This window comes from Bufo bufo, chromosome 3 (assembly GCF_905171765.1).
Source record: "Bufo bufo chromosome 3, aBufBuf1.1, whole genome shotgun sequence".
Lineage (NCBI taxonomy): Eukaryota > Metazoa > Chordata > Amphibia > Anura > Bufonidae > Bufo > Bufo bufo.
Window position 1 is genome coordinate 136,096,996 of NC_053391.1, and position 19,007 is coordinate 136,116,002.

At 45.6% G+C, this 19,007-nt stretch overlaps 1 protein-coding gene across 1 annotated transcript in view; it reads left to right on the top strand.

The window, feature by feature from the left end:
* The first annotated feature begins 9,389 nt into the window (after positions 1–9,389).
* The window catches only part of MTMR4 (myotubularin related protein 4), an 82,619-nt gene continuing 73,001 nt past the window's right edge, over positions 9,390–19,007 (top strand). The window contains exons 1-2 of the mRNA XM_040423636.1: positions 9,390–9,506; positions 16,208–16,239. Coding sequence (XP_040279570.1) covers positions 16,237–16,239 — 3 coding nt within the window. The 5' untranslated portion in view covers positions 9,390–9,506; positions 16,208–16,236. The remainder of the gene's footprint in view (positions 9,507–16,207; positions 16,240–19,007) is intronic.

A 19,007-nucleotide genomic window follows, 5' to 3' on the forward strand; every position in this document is an offset into this window, starting at 1 on the left:
GGCTATTTCGGTCGGGCCCATAGAAGTGAATGGGAACGGTGGACGGTCATGTGCGGTGCGGTGCGCTCCCATTCACTTCTATGGGGAGAGCGCTTGGTGGTAGCCGGATCGGAGTCCTCCAGCCACCACTTTGCCTGCTCCGTTTTCGATATAGGTGCGGGACTCGCACCTATCAGACAATGGTGGCATATCATAGCGATATGCCCCCATTGTCTTAGAGGAGGCAACCCTTTTAAAGACAAAGCCTATTTTAGCTTCAAGAATTCAGCCCCATTTTTTAAATCTGACGTGTCATTTTATGTGGTAATAACTTGGGCCGCTGTTTTCTCGCTCCCAAAAGGACCTCGATAATAACTTCCTGGAACTCCAGTCCCTCTCTAGGCTGTATATCAACGAAGCACAAATTAATTATAAAGGGCAAACTACCAGTTTTTTTTTTATAGTAGGTCATTATTTTGCGCATGGTGCGGTACAGTTTCAGGACCTGATCCGAACGATCCACCCCTCCCACTATGCTCAGCCTGATGCGCCGCGGACTCCTGGCAGCGGCTTCGTTGAGCGAAGTGCGCATGCGCCCGGCCTGGTGCGCATGCGCACTTCGCTCAACAAAGCTGCTGCCAGGAGGCTGCGGCGCATCAGGCTGAGCATAGTGCGCAGGCGCCGGATCTGGCGGAGGGCCGGCCGGATCTGGCGGCACTGAGGTGAGGAAGGCGGTACTGTAGACAGGGAGGGCCGCGATTAAGACTGGGAAGGAGGCGCTGGGCACCAGACGGCCGGGCACCCTGTATTAACTGACGTCCCCTTGGGCACCTTAGGTAGGCGATTGACCGGTTATAAAAACCTGTTTTTTGGGCTTATAGAGCCACAAACAGGTTTAATAAGGCCAGTTTAGGATTCATGTTATTAGTACGGACATGGGCATATGTTTAGCTTATAGGGCTAAAAACTCATGACAGAAACCCTTTGAATAATGATGGACCATCTTTGCTAGCAGACTCTGTATCGGGAGCGACAATGGCATAGGACTCTTCCGTTGTATACGTTCTGTTGGTTTTCAGTAGTGTCAAGTAATAAAAATTGTGTAAAAATTGGATGATGCACAAAAAATTGTGCTGCACCAATTAGGTAGAACAACATGTGCGCTATAAAATACAGTATATGCTAGCTAGCCTACTATAACTTATTATTATTTTTTTTATTATTATTTCTTTTTAGTTTTTTACAAAAAAATGAGGTAAAGGGATCACAGGAGATCCCAAATCAATCACACAGGCCTAATCAGCCCACACAGCAAGGCCTACTGGGATGACGGAATGACAGGAGCTGAGGGGGTCACCCTGGATGGGGGTAATGGAAGGAGGTGCAAGCCCAAACAGACAGGGGTGATTGTTATTGGTGATCACCCACATAGCACAGAATATACAATGGATCTGGCAAGCAGGGGAGATCGGGGGGGGGGGACAATTGGGGAACAGCACGCTTCATTTTTGAAAATAAGCAAGAAAGCCAAAAATGACAGGACCAAAAAACGCTTGAGTGCCCTGAATTTCATATTTCCCATAAGGCCCCTTGCAGAGATGCGTGTCCGGATTAGGTCCGTATGCGTTGCGAATGCGCTTAGTGAAAAATGTGCGATTTCACAGGCAAAGTTATTCAGTTTTGCCTGCGATCGCGTTCAGTTGTTCAATTTTTATCGTGCGGGTGCAATGCGTTTTGCACACGCGTGATAAAAAACCGAATGTATACAAACAACATCTCTTAGCAACCATCCGTGAAAAATGCATCGCATCCGCACTTGCTTGCGGATGCGATTTTCATGCAGCTCTATTCACTTCTATGGGGCCAGTGTTGCGTGAAAATCGCAGAATAATTTTCACGCAACGCACAAGTGATGTGTGAAAACCAACGCACACGTACACAGCCCCATTGAAATGAATGGGTCCGGATTCCGTGTGGGAGCAATATATTCGCATCACGCACTGCACCCGCGTGGAAAACTCAGGACAGCGATACAGATGAATGGTGCAGGGGAGAGGCGTCTCCCTTGCCCGTTCCTCTGATACACTACAGGCACTAGGCCTGTAGCCTATCAGAGGCCGGTGCATCGCGCCGCCTGAGCCTACAGTGCGGGACACAGGCCGGAAGAGGCCTGCATCTCATCACTGACAGCAGCATAAGGTAAGTATATGAGTTTATTGTTTTTATTATTTATAGTATACTGTGGCAAGAAGGGTGGGGGCCGTATATACTGACAAAATATGGGGGGGGGGGGCACTATGGGGCCCTATATACTGGCACAATATGGGGGGGGGGCACTATGAAGAGGGGAAGCACTATGGGGGCCCTATATACTGGCACAATATGGGGGGGGCACTATGAAGAGGGGAAGCACTATGGGGGCCCTATATACTGGCACATTATGGTGGGCACTATGGAGAAGAGGGAAGCACTATAGGGGGCCCTATATACTGGCACATTATGGGGGGCACTATGGAGAAGAGGGAAGCACTATAGGGGGCCCTATATACTGGCACATTATGGGGGGCACTATGGGGGCCCTATATACTGGCACATTATGGTGGGCACTATGGAGAAGAAGGGAAGGAGCACTATGGGGGCATCTACTGGGGGCCCTATGTACTGGCATGCATAATTGGGGGGCTCTATGGGGAAGTGGGGGGGAGGAGCACTATGGGGGCATCTACTGGGACTTTATGACGCGGCTCCGCCTGGCTCCTAACTTTTTTAGCTGGCTCCTAGATTCCAAGGAAATTTGTCAAGCCCTGATATAATGTATGTCTATGGTGGTCACAAAGCGCAACACGCACCACATTCAATCCATTGACTTCAATATAAGTCACCTGCGACTTTTCTTAGTCAAATTACAGTTCTAAAAGAAGTCGCGCAACTGCAAGTTGCAGACAAATCGCAGATATTTTTGTGTTTAGTGACATTTCTGCAACTTGTCGCGTGCCACGTGTTGCTGTGTAGCTGTACCCTAAACCTTCAGCAAACATCTGGAACTGGCATTTTTACCACATAAAGTGCTGCAGAAAACACGGGGGCAAAAAATGTTACTAAGGCCTCTTGCACACAAATGTATTTTCATTACATTTCCGTTACGGTTTTTTTGTGGACCGTATACGGAACCATTCATTTCAATGGGTCCGTAAAAAAAAAAAAAAAGGTACTCTGTGTGTATTCCGTTTCCGTATTTCCGTTCCGCAAAAAACTAGAACCTGTCCTATTATTGTCCGCATTGCGAACAAGGATAGTACTGTTCTATTAGGGGCCAGCTGTTCCGTTCCGCAAAATACATACGGTCATGTGCAAGAGGCCTAAAATAGCAAAGGTGCAGAAAATGTCACCGAAAACCGGGTGAAAGCAGCCTCAGCCGTGGAATTGTTACTAACAAGAAAGAACGTTCATTTGTGTCGATTTGTTTATTACTTGTTTATTACGTCCCCAATTATAAAGTAGCTCAGATTATGTCATGAATAAAGATTTTACTTAGTAATATTGGTCTCGTTTTTGGTAAAGGGTTAACACGAGTCTTACAGTAGCCAGCAGTAACTGTGTGAAGTGAGACATTTCCCCATTCTGTGGTTATAGCAGTAGTGGAATGGTGCCTGCTGCACAACTGACTGCAGAAGTGGCGCAAATTGGCACATCTAGGTTTTCTATGCTTATTTTTACGACATGCTTGGTGGAAAGTGGGCAGAGCTTCTTGAGAATGGGACGGGACCTAAGATGTGCCACTTTGCCAAAATTGTACGTAGACAGCCTGGCTAAGCTTACACCATCTTTAGGATTAGTAAATCTGGGCCACTGCGTCCACATTAGCAGAGGGCTTATGGCCACATAGTCAATACAGGCCTGCACTCTACGCTGTGAATGAAGGTCCTTTTACACAGACCGATATATTAGGCTATTATCAGGAACAGACTAAACGACAGCAGAGATGAGGGTAGCAATCTCCCCCCCCCCCGCTGCATGGGGACAAGAGACTGATACAGTGATTGCTTGTCCACATAGAGAATGTCTGTTCCTGGGCAGCAGATCGCAGTGTAGACAGCACAATCTGCTGCACAGAAAGAAGGATTTTAGGTACCAGCAGAATGACAGGATCAGCTTATAAATGAGCGTTCACGCGTTCGTGGAGTGATCGCTGAAATCTTTTACACAGGCCAACTATTAGGAACAAGCGTTTCTACAAACACTCATCCCCGATAATCGGCCTGATTTTGGGTCCGCGTAAAAAGGACCTTAAAGGGAACCTGTCATCGGGATTTTGTGTATAGAGCCGAGGACATGGGCTGCTAAATGGCCGCTAGCACATCTGCAATACCCAGTCCTCATAGCTCTGTGTGCTTTTATTTTATTGTGTAAAAAAAAAAAAAAAACATTTGATCCATATGCAAATTACCCTGAGATGTGTCCTGTCCCTGAGATGAGTCCAGTGTGAAGGAGCCCACCACCGCCCCGCATCCTCAGAATCTCCTCCTTGCTCACCGACGTCAGAAAGCCAGAGCGCCGTAATCTCGCGATGCGCGAGCTAGCGCATCCGCAGTGTCGTCATAGTGTTCCTTCCCTGTGCTGTCATCAGCCTCAGTGAAGGAACTGCGCATGCGCTAGCTCGCGCATCACCAGTTTACGGCGCTCTGGCTTTCTGACGTCGGGGAGCAAGGAGGAGATTCCGAGGATGCGGGGCGGTGGTGGGCTCCTTCAAGCTGGACTCATCTCATGTACAGGACTCATCTCAGGGTAATTTGCATACACAATAAAAGCACACAGAGCTATGGGGAATGGGTATTGCGGATGTGCTAGCCCATGTCCTCAGCTCTATATACAAAATCCCGGTGACAGGTTCCCTTTAAAGGGGATCTCTGGGAAAGATAAAAATACTGAAAAACATGTTGTTATTATAAATAGACTCTTAAATGCCTTTAAAGGGGTTCTCCGGGCTTTTAAAATTGATGACCTATCCACAGGATAGGTCATCAATATCAGATTGGTGGGCGTCTGACACCGGGCACACCCGCCGATCAGCTGTATGAGGAGACGGCGCTCACAGTGTGCACGTGCCATCTCCAGTCTATCTTCCTGTTCAAGACTGTCTATGGCAAAAACCATAGAGAAGGCATGTGTACCCTGCATGCACCGGCTTCTCATAAAGCTAATCGCTGGGGGTGGCGGGTGTCGGACCCCCACCCATCTGGTATTGATGACCTATCCTGAGGAGAACCCCTTTATTTATAATGGCTTGTTTTGTCTAAGGGACAATCAGTGGAGGAGTTAAAATGGCACCTGTCAGATTTAGGAGCATGAAATCCGTCCTCTTCGAGGCACTGCAGGACGGCCTGTGTGAGGAAGCAGAGCACATAGCCCTATGTAAACACCAGTCTCTGCCGGTATCAGCTGTGTATTATAGATAACTGCTCCGCTGTGTCCCATTGGGTTCACCTCACCTCCTATTCACAAGCTGAAGGGTAGGAATGAGGACCGGACGCGCTGCTGTGCGGGACGAGCATCATTAGAAAACGCTTCAGCTTGTGAACACGAGGTGAGCTCCTTCTCACACAGGCCGTCCTGCAGTGCCATGAGCAGGACGGATTTCCTTTACACCAGTTTGCTAACCCCCCCATAAACTCCAGCAAAACTGACTTTCAAATTCCCCTGATGATAAAACGTCCCCTCGGTGTCTGTAGAGGTGGCTCAGCACGTACAGGCCTGTTTGGAATGGTTCCAGAGATCTGAAAGGAGTCTGTACAAATATCTTCACATACGGCACAAACATCCGCATTGAAATCTATGGAACTGAATTTCAATTGCAGGAATTTTTGCAACAAAGCTTCCACACTTGAAAACGTCTTTCGGTCAGGGGTGCAAATTGCGGCTGACTGAACGTCTCTGTTCAGGCTTCTTTTTCTCTACAAATTACACTTGAAAGGCCAGGTGCGGATGTGTGTATATAGGCGCACCATGAAGAGTCCGAGGTCAGGGATAAAAGCCTTGGGAACAATCCCTTTGAGACCAGTTTTACAAAGGCAATTTTGGTATTTTTTTTGTAAAAAATGAAATACAAAAATGTGTGTAGTATAACTACCGTTTACCGTATTATTTGCCCTATAAGACGCAGTCCTGCCCCCCCCCCCCCAAGTGGGGTGGAAATGTCAGTGTGTCTTATGGGGTGAACACTAATGAGCACTTTCGTTATGTATTTCGTCATTAGTACAGGAGGACTGGGAAGTGATGAATGCAGCGATCCCCGGACGGCCTGAGGACGTCGGCGCTCTGCGACCTCACGCTGTGTGCATCGGGGCACAGCACGCGTCAGTTAACCACTACAGGACCGCCGTACGCAGGATTGCGTCTTTGCGGCGGCCCTGTTATTCCGAGTGGACGCGCCGGCGCGTCATCTCGCGAGACGCGAGATTTCCTGTGAACGCGCGCACGTTCACAGGAACTGCAGGTAATTGAGTGGATCTGCAGCCTGCCAGCGGCGATCATTCGCTGGCAGGCTGTAGATCCGATTTCTTTAACCCCTTAAATGTATATTAGACGCTGTTTTGATAACTGCTACCTGGTCCTCTGGTGGTACCTTTTGCTTGGCTCGACCAGCAGAGGACACAGGCAGCTCTGTAAAGTAGCACCAAACACCACTACACTACACCCCCCCCTGTCACTTATTAACCCCTGATCACCCCCCTGTCATTGATCACCCCCCTGTCAGGCTCCATTCAGATGTCCGTATGTGTTTTGCGGATACGCAAAACACATACGGACGTCTGAATGGAGCCTGACAGGGGGGTGATCAATGACAGGGGGGTGATCACCCCATATTAGACTCCCTGATCACCCCCCTGTCATTGATCGCCCCCCCTGTAAGGCTCCATTCAGATGTCCGTATGTGTTTTGCGGACCCATAAAACACATACGGACGTCTGAATAGAGCCTTACAGGGGGGTGATCACCCCACATAGACTCCCTGATCACGCCCCTGTCATTGATCACCCCCCTGTAAGGCTCCATTCAGACGTCCGTATGTGTTTTGCGGATCCGCGGACCCACAAAACACATACGGACGTCTGAATATAGCCTTACAGGGGGGTGATCACCCCATATAGACTCCCTGATCACCCCCCTGTAAGGCTGCATTCAGACGTCCGTATGTGTTTTGCGGATCCACGGATCCACAAAACACGGACACTGCGTATCCGCAAAACACGGACACCAGCAATGTGCTTTCTGCATTTTGCGGATCCGCACATTGCCAGAACTATATAGAAAATGCCTTTTCTTGTCCGCAATTGCGGACAAGAATAGGACATGTTCTATAGGCTCTACAAAAAACGCAGTGTTCGCCCGATCAGGCATGATCTTGTGCGCACACTTGCGTTCAGTCCGCCCCACCGCAGTGACAGAATTTATTTTTTTTCTGATCACTGCAAAAACACAGTAAAATCGCTGCGGCGCTATAACAAGATCACTTTTGAGGGGCATGGCGAGTTCATAGAAGATTTATTTATTTTTTTGTCACAAGTTGGCGGAAATAGATTATTTTTTTTTTATAGTTTTTTCTTACAAAGTCTCATATTCCACTAACTTGTGACAAAAAAAAAAATCTCACATGAACTCACCATATCCCTCACGGAATCCAAATGCGTAAAAATTTTTAGACATTTATATTCCAGACTTCTTCTCACGCTTTAGGGCCCCTAAAATGCCAGGGCAGTATAAATACCCCACAAGTGACCCCATTTCGGAAAGAAGACACCCCAAGGTATTCGCTGAGGAGCATGTTGAGTCCATGAAAGATTGAACTTTTTGTCACAAGTTAGCGGAAAGGGAGACTTTGGGGTGTCTCTACCTTGGGGTGTCTTCTTTCCAAAATGGGGTCACATGTGGGGTATTTATACTGCCCTGGCATTTTAGGGGCCCTAAAGCGTGAGAAGAAGTCTGGAATTCAAATGTCTAAAAATGCCCTCCTAAAAGGAATTTGGGCCCCTTTGCGCACCTAGGCTGCAAAAAAAAGTGTCACACATGTGGTATCGCCGTACTCAAGAGAAGTAGGGCAATGCGTTTTGGGGTGTTATTTTACATATACCCATGCTGGGTGAGATAAATATATTGGTCAAATGCCAACTTTGTATAAAAAAATTGTAAAAGTTGTCTTTTAGAGATATTTCTCTCACCCAGCATGGGTATATGTAGAAAGACACCCCAAAACACATTGCCCAACTTCTCCTGAGTACGGCGATACCACATGTGTGACACTTTTTTGCAGCCTAGGTGGGCAAAGGGGCCCATATTCCAAAGAGCACCTTTAGGATTTCACAGGGCATTTTTTACACATTTTGATTTCAAACTACTTCTCACGCATTAAGGCCCCTAGAATGCCAGGGCAGTATAACTACCCCACAAGTGACCCCATTTTGGAAAGAAGACACCCCAAGGTATTCCGTGAGGAGCATGGCGAGTTCCTAGAATTGTTTCTTTTTTGTCACAAGTTAGCGGAAAATTATGATTTTTTTTCTTACAAAGTCTCATATTCCACTAACTTGTGACAAAAAATAAAAACTTCCATAAACTCACTATGCCCATTACGAAATACCTTGGAGTGTCTTCTTTCCAAAATCGGGGTCACTTGTGGCGTAGTTATACTGCCCTGGCATTTTAGGGGTCCAAATGTGTGAGAAGTAGTTTGAAATCAAAATGTGTAAAAAATGCCCTGTGAAATCCGAAAGGTGCTCTTTGGAATGTGGGCCCCTTTGCCCACCTAGGCTGCAAAAAAGTGTCACACATGTGGTATCGCCGTACTCAGGAGAAGTTGGGCAATGTGTTTTGGGGTGTCTTTTTACATATACCCGCTGGGTGAGAGAAATATCTCTCTAAAAGACAACTTTTCCCATTTTTTTTATACAAAGTTGTCATTTGACAGAGATATTTATATGTTCCGTTTCACAAAATGCGGAACGCACACGGCCAAATCGCAAAAAGAAATGAAAATGAAACTACTTTTGTGCAAACTGGGCACTACTTGTCTGATAAGTTTATCATTACATTGCTGCACTTCCACCCCTCGCTACGTGCAGCCAAATGTCATCTCCAGCAGGAACATAAATCTTCATAGTTGACAGCGTTCCGTCTCCCGTGACCCGCCCTGTTCTTCATCCTACGACATAATAGCCACCAGTGGACTACATGTCCCACAATCCTATTCCTGTGCGGCCCGCCGGGTTCAGTCCCCGCAGGATTGTGGGGCTTGTAGTTTATAACGGCAGCGAATGACTGCGGCCATCCAGAACGCTTCCATATTCGGGCGGTGCGGGTGGTACGCGCGGAGTGCCATGAACAGGTCAGGGGGCGGGGTCCTGGGCACAGGCGGCGTCATTGGAGGGCGACTCCATCAGGAAGTGATTAGGGAGAAGTATGCTGAGGACCAGTCCGGTGACCGGCGGCCGCAAGTCCTGGAGCCAGCAGCCGGTGTAGACCCGTTCAGTAAGGTACGGCCGGGGGCAGGGGTGTACAATGCGGCTGTGGATGGCAGCAAGTCTATGGATGCTCCAGGGTGTTCTCCACTGCCGGCCCCATCGGTGTCATCACGTGTCACCATCTGTCAATGTGTGTGTGTAGATTTGTATGTCTACAGTCTATACAGATATGTGTGTATATAGATACGTGTGTGTGTGTATATAGATACGTGTGTGTGTGTGTATATATATATATAATGTGTCTGTAGATACGTATATCTGTGTGTGTATGTAGATTTGTATGTCTACAGTGTATACAGATGTTTGTATGTATATGTGTGTATATAATATGTCTGTATACAGGTGTATGTGTATATATATATATATTATATATATATATATATATACACACACACATATATATATATATATATATATATATATATATATATATATATATATATATTATGTCTGTATACAGATGTGTGTGTGTGTATGTGTATATATATTATATACACACACATATATAATGTCTGTATACACTGATATGTGTGTGTATAGATAGATACGTATATCTGTATGTATATTTGTATGTCTACAGTGTATACCGGTGTGTGTGTGTGTGTGTGTGTGTGTATATATGTGTATATATATATATATGTGTGTGTATGTATATATATATATGTGTGTGTGTGTGTATGTAGATTTGTATGTCTACAGTGTATACAGATATGTGTGTATATATAGATACGTATATGAGTGTATATGTATAGATATATATACCCACCCACTGATTTAGACCTGGCTTGAGCGGGGAGAAGTCGCAGATTTGCAATCTGTGCCTGAAATGCCCTTAATATAGGCATATTTCAGCTTGATAATTGACCCCTTAGTTACCGGTCCTTGTTGCTGTGTAAATCTTCATAATTGGCAGAAAGCTGTGATGCGATGGGTGTACTGGTTTCAGTATATACAGTTTCACTGCTTAGGAGTTGTCAATTCACTTAAAGAGGACATTTCAACTGTTTTACTTATAGGAGCTGATTACCTGTACTTGTGGGGTATCCCCCGCTGATGCCGTCACCCAGTTATTTATTTATATTTTTTAAACATCGCCCCTACACCCCGCTGAAGTTTTCAAGCTCAGTATGCTAATACTGAACATCGGCACAGGGAGGAGGAGACACCAGGGTTTCTCATAGGGCGTCTCCTCCTCCCTGGCTGTGCCATGATCCAATCACAGTGTAGAGCGTCACAGCTAGGGAGGAGACGCCCTATGAGAAACCCTGGTGTCTCCTCCCCCCTGTTCCGATGCTCAGTATTAGCATAATGAGCTTGAAAACTTCAGGGGGGCACAGCGGGGCGTAGGGGCGTACCACAGTGATGTACCATGTGATTGGAGCATGTGATCTGACGTCACCAAAGGTCCTTTAGCCCATGTCAGATCACATGCTCCAATCACATGGTACATCACTGTGGTGATGGACCATGTGATTGGAGCATGTGATCTGACGTCACCACAGGTCCTAGCCGATAGTTCATCTTTTGAGAAGTAAAGAAGAGACCGGGAGCTACGCGAACAAGAGGAGAAGGTGAGTTAATTTTTATTTTTTTTTAACCCTCAATTGATCACCTACTAAGCATTCTGTATTAAGAATGCTATTATTTTCCCTTATAACCATGTTATAAGGGAAAATAATACAGTGAATAGACTGTCACCTAGCAACCATGCGTGAAAATCGCACCGCATCCGCACTTGCTTGCGGATGCTTGCGATTTTCACGCAACCCCATTCACTTCTATGGGGCCTGCGTTGCGTGAAAAACGCAGAATATAGAGCATGCTGCGATTTTCACGCAACGCATAAGTGATGCGTGAAAATCACCGCTCATGTGAACAGCCCCATAGAAATGAATGGGTCGGTATTCAGTGCGGGTGCAATGCGTTCACCTCACGCATCGCATCCGCGCGGAATACTCGCCCGTGTGAAAGGGGCCTAAGGCCTCTTTGACACAGGGGGCTGGATCTCACAGGCTCGTGACAGGAAGGCAGTGCCGCTGGCTTCCTTGCCATCTGGTCCCCCTACAGCCCCACGGGGACACGATGGCACCGCCGCCGCAACATTGAAAAGCCCCAGGTCTGAATTTACCTGCGGTTTGCGGCGATCGCTGACACGGGGGGGGGGGGTCACAGGACCCCCCGTGCATTTAGTCAAAGTGCCTGCTCAATGATTTGAGCAGGCACCGGGTTCCGATCACTGCCCGCCGAGCCGCAGTGATCGGAAATACATGGGACGTACCGGTACGTCCTGTGTCCTAAACAGGTTAACATCACATAAAGTGCAACACCAAGTGATAAAAAAAAAGGCGTATGCCCCCAAAATACTACCAAACAGTCACCTCTTCCTGCAAAAATTTAGACCCTAACTAAGACAATCGGTCAAAAAATAAAAAAGCTAAGGCTCTCAGACTATGGACACACTAAAACATAATTTTTTTGTTTCAAAAATGCTATTATTGTGTAAAACTTAAATAAGAAAAAAGTATACATATTAGGTATTGCCACGTCCGGAACGATCTTCTCTATAAAAATGTCACATGACCTAACCCCTCAGGTGAATGCTGTAACTATCAATACATAAAAACAGTGCAAAAACAACTAATTTTTTTTGGTCACCTTGCCCCATAAAGTGTAATAATGAATGATCAAAAAAAAAAAAAATAAGGCTACTTTCACACTAGCGTTCGGGTGTCCGCTCGTGCGCACCGTTTGAAGGGGCTCACGAGCGGCCCCGAACGCATCCGTCTGGCCCCAATGCATTCTCAATGGAGGCGGATCCACTGAGAATGCATCCGCCTGCCAGCGTTCGCTCACTGAGCGGAGCGGACACCTGAACGCTGCTTGCAGCGTTCGGGTGTCCGCCTGGCCGTGCGGAGGCGAGCGGATCCGTCCACATTTACAATGTAAGTCAATGGGGACGGATCCGCTTGAAGATGACACCATATGGCTCAATCTTCAAGCGGATCCGTTCCCCATTGACTTTCAATGTAAAGTCTAAACGGATCCGCTCAGACAACTTTCACACTTAGAAAATTTTCTAAGTTTTAATGCAGACGCATCCGTTCTGAACGGATGCGAACGTCTGCATTATCAGAGCGGATCCGTCTGATGAAACATCAGACGGATCCGCTATGAACGCAAGTGTGAAAGTAGCCTTAATCACATGTACCTAAAAATGGTACTAATAAAAACGTAAATTCTTCTTGCAAAAAACAAATCCCTGCACAAGACGATCGGCAGAAAAATAAAAAAAATATGGCATTTAGAATATGGAGACAAAATTATATATTTTTTTCAAAAATGCTTTATTGTGTAAAACAGAAAAAAAAAAAGTTTACATATTTGATATCATTGCGTCCGTAAAAACCTGCTCTATAAAAATAGCACATGATCTACCCTGTCAGATGAATGTTGTAAAAAATAAAAAACAGTGCCAAAACAGTCATTTTTACAAAAATCGTAATATAGAGCAATTAAAAATTCATATGTACCCCAAAATAGTACCAATAAAACTGGCACCTTATCCCCTAGTTTCCAAAATGGGGTCACTTTTTGGGAGTTTCTACTGTAAGGGTGCATCGGGGGGCTTTAAATGGGACATGGCATCTAAATTTCAGTTCAGCAAAATCTGCCTTCTAAAAACCATAAGGCGTTCCTTTCCTTCTGCCGGGTGCCCTTACATCAGTTTTCGACAACATGTGGGGTGTTTCTGTAAACTGAAGAATCCGGGTAATAAATATTGAGTTTTGTTTGGCTGTTAACCCTCGATGTGTCAAAGAAAAAAAAATGGATTAAAATGGAAAATCTGCCAAAATGAAAGCGAAATTTTGAAATTTGATCTCCTTTTTACTTGAATTCTTGTGGAACACCTAAAGGGTTAACAAAGTTTGTAAAATCAGTTTTGAGTATCTTGAGGAGTGTAGTTTCTACAATGGGGTCATTTATGGGGGTTTCCACTATGTAAGCCCCACAAAGTGACTTCAGATCTGAACTGGTCCTTAAAAAGTGGGTTTTGGAAATTTTCATAAAAATTTTAAGAATTGCTTCTAAAACTCAAAGCCTTCTAACGTCCTAAAAAAATAAAATGACATTTACAAAATGATGCCAACATAAAGTAGACATATGGGGAATGTTAAGTCATACATATTTTATGAGGTATCACTTTCTGTTTTAAAAGCAGAGAAATTAAAATTGAGAATTTTTTTAACATTTTGGGTAAATTTGGGATTATTTTATGAATGTGAAATATATCGACTCAAATTTGCCACTGTCATGAAGTACAGTGTGTCACGAGAAAACTGTCTCAGAATGGCTTGGATAAGTAAAAGCGTTCCAAAGTTATTACTACATAAAGTGATACATGTCAGATTTGCAAAATTAGGCCTGGTCAGGAAGGGGGCAAATGGCCCAGATGGCAGGTGGTTATCCCATGATTCATGTAAAAAATGAAAATCCGAGATCAACCAGCCCTGTACCTCACATGGATCCAGAGATCTCCCCGTTCATTGGTTTGAAAACTGTGGAATATTTTTCATGGGACAACCCCTTTAACCACAGCATAGGGGATAAATGTCTGACTGCTGGGACGCCCACCGATTACGAGGTTCCCTAGTCCCCATGTGAATGGAGCATAAAGTGCATGTAGGACCACCGTGCCATGCACTTCTATGTTACTGCCCAGTACAGCACTCAGCTCTGTCCATAACCTTCCACTAGAAGTGAGTGGAGCAGTGGTCACAAAATGAATTTGGGGACCTCCCCTCTTGTGGGGTTTCCTAGGTAAAGTGTTGATAAGTCTCCTTTATTTTTTGGGATACTAATGTTCTCATTTATAAAATGGCCTTGTTGCCTATGGCAATGAATCAGAGCCCAGCTATCTTTTCTTCTACTGCTGTGGGGAAATGAAAGCTGCACTGTGATTGGTTCTTCTGGGCAGCATCACGGAGGCCCAGTGTTCTGAACCAGAACCCGTGTAATTACCAATTATTAAAGGGGTTGGCCACTATATAAGTACTTTCCACTGTATAGTGGGAGGTAGGGTAAAAGAGTTTCCTAATATACTTTATTAAAAAAAATCCGCTCTGCGTGCAGCCAGTTCGTCCATGGCTTTATTCTAACTAAATCCTGTCAGAGTTCGGAGCGGCAAGAAAAGTAAGAGCGCGTTGGGGATCAGACGCGCTCTTACTTTTCTTCCCGCTCCGAACTCTGACAGGAATTAGCCGGTTGTAGAGACAGTCGGAGCAGGGAGCGCGCCCGTGGCAGACTGGGCATGCACTGCTCTTATTAGGAAAAGCAGCGCATGTGCAGTTAGAATAAAGCCATGGACGAGCTTTCTCTAAAGCTGCTCCATGTCGCGTGCAGCCATGGACGAACTGGCTGCACGCAGATCGGGGCTCATTATAAAAACATTACCATTCAGATTTTTTTTAATAAAGTATATTAGGAAACTCTTTTTTACCCTACCTCCCACTATACAGTGGAAAGTACTTATATAGTGGCCAACCCCTTTAACTGTTATCAGCCCACAGTATAATAGGAGTTATACAGCCGGGAATTTCCTCGCCGTGAGAAAAACCCCCTCATTAAAAACTCCCTGGCCTTATTTCTCTAAATAATGATTATCTTATCACGCCTTAGACCTGCCACTGGATCCTTGTCAAATGGGTATGTGTGTGCAGCCTGTACGTGTGAGGGTCTAGTACATGAGCGCTCTACACAGTCAGGGGAACTGGCCTGTTCACACAGGGCCAGTTCACATAGAGTTTTTTGCCGCTAATTTTGGAGCGTTTCTGCCTCCAAAATTTGGCTCCAAAAAACACCTCAAAACAGCCTCCCATTCATTTCAATAGGAAGCAGCCCTTGTTTGTTTTTTTTTGTTTTTTTTTAACATGTGTAAAAAAAGAAGCAGCATGTCCTATCTTGGGGCAGAATCTGCGCCGAATCTCCCGTTGAAATGAATAGGAAGCAGAAAAAAACCGCTCCATGTAAGTCCAGACATTTATTTTTGTGTTTTCTGCGCTTTTTTGGCAGGTTGGCTTCAAAAAACCTCAAGCTGAACCTATGGGTTTAAAAAATAAAAATAAAGTCAAACACGTAAAAATCAGCACGAAAAAACAATCATTTTTTGCGCTGAAAAAAGACACATATATTCCGCACTGATTTTTTTTAAATATTTTTTAAAAAAATCAGTCGTGTTATTTGGCTGTAAGCATTCGATTGCTGGCAGATCTCCTCAGAATTGGCGGATTTGCCCTCCATTTTTATGTCTATGGCCATTTTACTGACACGTTGCTCCCATGCTCACTGCTTTACAGAGGACCTGTCCCCACTCCTGACTTGTCTGCTTTAGTAACTACTTGCATTCTCTAGGCAATAACAACTCTGGAGCATCTTTACATTTAACTCTATGTTGTGCCTTTCCTCTGTTATTCCTACTAGAAGTGAATGAATGAATTGCCAGCAGCCTGAGGGTGTGTCCCTTCACAGTCTGCCACTTGTAGCACTGACTGGATAATGTTTGACTGTGCAGGGGCCACTAGGAACTGCTGGCATGTCCTTATACCTTTTGCGTCACTACCGCTAAGAGTAACAGACCTCTGTATATTAGGGTGCCTATGTATTGGTTTAAGCTTTTTTTTTTTTTTTTTATTGAAAATGTCGTCTTTTTCTTGTAGGTTTGTGTTCGACTGAATAAGACCACATTATGGTGAGTAAACCTTTTTTACATTTTTCTATCCCACACATATGTAAAATACATTCACCCTAAGGGCTCATGCACACGAACGTGTGCCGGCCGTGGTCGTATTGCGGCCTGCATACAGGCGGGTCCGCAATACACGGGCACTGGCCGTGTGCATCACGGATCACGGACCCATTAATTTTAATTTGTCCGGGAGATGCGGTGCGGAAGAACGGAGCGGAACCCCACAGAAGCACTACAGAGTGCTTCCGTGGTGTTTCTGGCCGTGCCTCCTCACCGCATCTCCTGGATCGCGGACCTATTCAAGTGAATGGGTCCGTGATGCGGGATGCACACGGCCAGTGCCCGTGCAAATTGCGGTCCCCAATGCATGGAACGGCTGGCACACGTTCGTGTGCATGAGCCCTAATAGGGCAAGTAGATGTTACCAGTAGTGATGAGTGAAGTATTCAAAAATTCGAATCGGCTGCCAAATTTTACAAAACAATTCGCTTTGTGCCGAATTACTTTGTCACTAAGCGCATTTCTTTGTAAGTAGTGGGTGCAATGACAGGTAGCGGCGATTGCGCCTCCCCCGTTATTGTACTTACCTCATCCATTTGATCGTGAAGATCCAGCCGCCCCCATCTTGATTGAAGATCTAGCACGAAATCCTGCGTGGGCCGTGATGACGTCATACATCACCACGCACAGGATTTTGTGCAAGATCTTCAATCAAGATGGCGGCGACCGTCTCTTTTAAACGGATGAGGTATGTATGAGTATTTTTTTTTTTTGTTTGTGGGTTTTGTTTTAACCGCCGTTAATATTTTACGGTTTTGAGATCCGTCACAGGGTCTCAATACTGGAAAAAAAACGCTTCCGTTTTGTCCCCATTCATTGTTAAAACGTAACTGAACGGAATGCTCCAAAATGCATTCCGTTCCGTTCTCGTACTGGAGAGCAAACCGCAACATGTTGTAGTTTGCTTTCTCTCCTAGGATGCGGAGCAAGACGGATCCGTCATGATCCACAATGCAAGTCAATGGGGACGGATCCGTTTTCTCTGACACAATAGAAAACGGATCCGTTCCCCATTGACTTTCAATAGAGTTCATGACGGATCCATCTTGGCTATGTTACAGATAATACAACCGGATCCGTTCATAACGGATGCAGATAGTTGCATTATCAGTACGGGAAGAGTTTTTGCTGAATCCTGCCAGATCCAGCAAAACGCTAGTGTGAAAGTAGCCTAAAAGGAGTTTTCTTTCTGCTCTTTAGATTTTGATGACCTAGGTAGGTCATGATTATCAGATAGGTGGTGGTCAGGCACCCAACACCCCCACCAACTGCAGATGTGCCCAGCAGCTTCCGCCGGTGGAAACTAAACAGCAGACAGAACCGGAATCGGAAGGCTCGTCCACTGTGCAGTGGCCATGTCGGGTCATTTGAGTGGGAGCTGAGCTTCAGTACCCTGACATGACCACTACATGGTGGATGGAGCCTTCTGATTCCAGTTCTGTCTGCAGTTTAGTTTCAGGGAACAGCTGGTCAGTGGGGGTGTCGGACCCTCACCAGTCTGATATTGATGACCTTTTAGAAATATTGGAGTGGAATACCCAGGAGTGCCCCCAAAATGGGTGGAATGCCGACAAAGCAGCCACTTTGGGACACAGCTTTTCATAGTCCGATTTGCAGGATTGTTTCGGCAACGTTAGAACTGTTGGTGTTAAAAGGGGAGTCCGGTTCTCGACCTCCTCTTTATTAGCTAGAGCAGAAGCCGGATTCACATGTCTGTGTGCTGTACATATTATCTATCCGTATTGCTGCGTGTCAGTGTAACGGACCCCACAGCCTCGTAAATCCCTATGCTGCAATCAGTTAAATCCGCGTTCAGACTTGGACACATCCCATGTGCACGTTCTGCACACAGACGTGTAAATTCCTGCCTTAAAGGGGTACTCCGGTTACAGAAAATGATCGCCTATCCACAGGCTAGAGCAGGGATCGGCATCCTTCAGCGATCCAACTGCTGTGAGAATACGACTCCCAGCATGCACACGTACTGGGCTGTTCTTGTAACTCCCATAGAAGTGAAAGGAGGATTCTGGGAGTTGTAGTTTCAGAACAGCTGGAGCGCCAGAGGTTGGTGATCCCTGGGATAGGGGCTAACTCTTCGATCAGTGGGGGTCCCGGACAGCTATCGGCTATTTCCGGAACTCTCATAGAAATGAATGGAGCGGTGTTGCGTATTTCCGACCAGCTGCTCAATCTATTTCAGTGGGGCTACACGGGGGCTTGGACCTCCCCTTCTCGTGATCGGTGGGGATCTGACAATTAACCCCTATCCTGAGGCTAGAGGATAACTTTCTGTAACCGGAATACCCCTTTAAGCTGGTGGTCTTTTTTTAGGAGCATCTGATTGTATTCTAATGGGTCTAAACAGAAAGGCAAATCTATGAACTATAAATGTGCGTCGCTGTAATGAGAACGTGATAACTGTATTGATCTGTCTTGTGTCCTGGCCTTGATGCTCCATATTGGACCTCCCAAATTAATTCTTACGTGACCTTGTCCTATAAAACCCACGACTATCCTTTTCACACATATCAATGCTCCATAAATAACGTATAAGAAAAAAGAAATGTTCGAAACCCCCCCTCAAGATAAATCTCCAACTGTGTGAGAAACCGGCAGTTTAGTGACTCCAATATGGCGTTTCACCTAGACTCACGAGACACAATATTACATAACCTGAGAGGAAAAAAAAAGCCTAAACAGACGCTGCACAA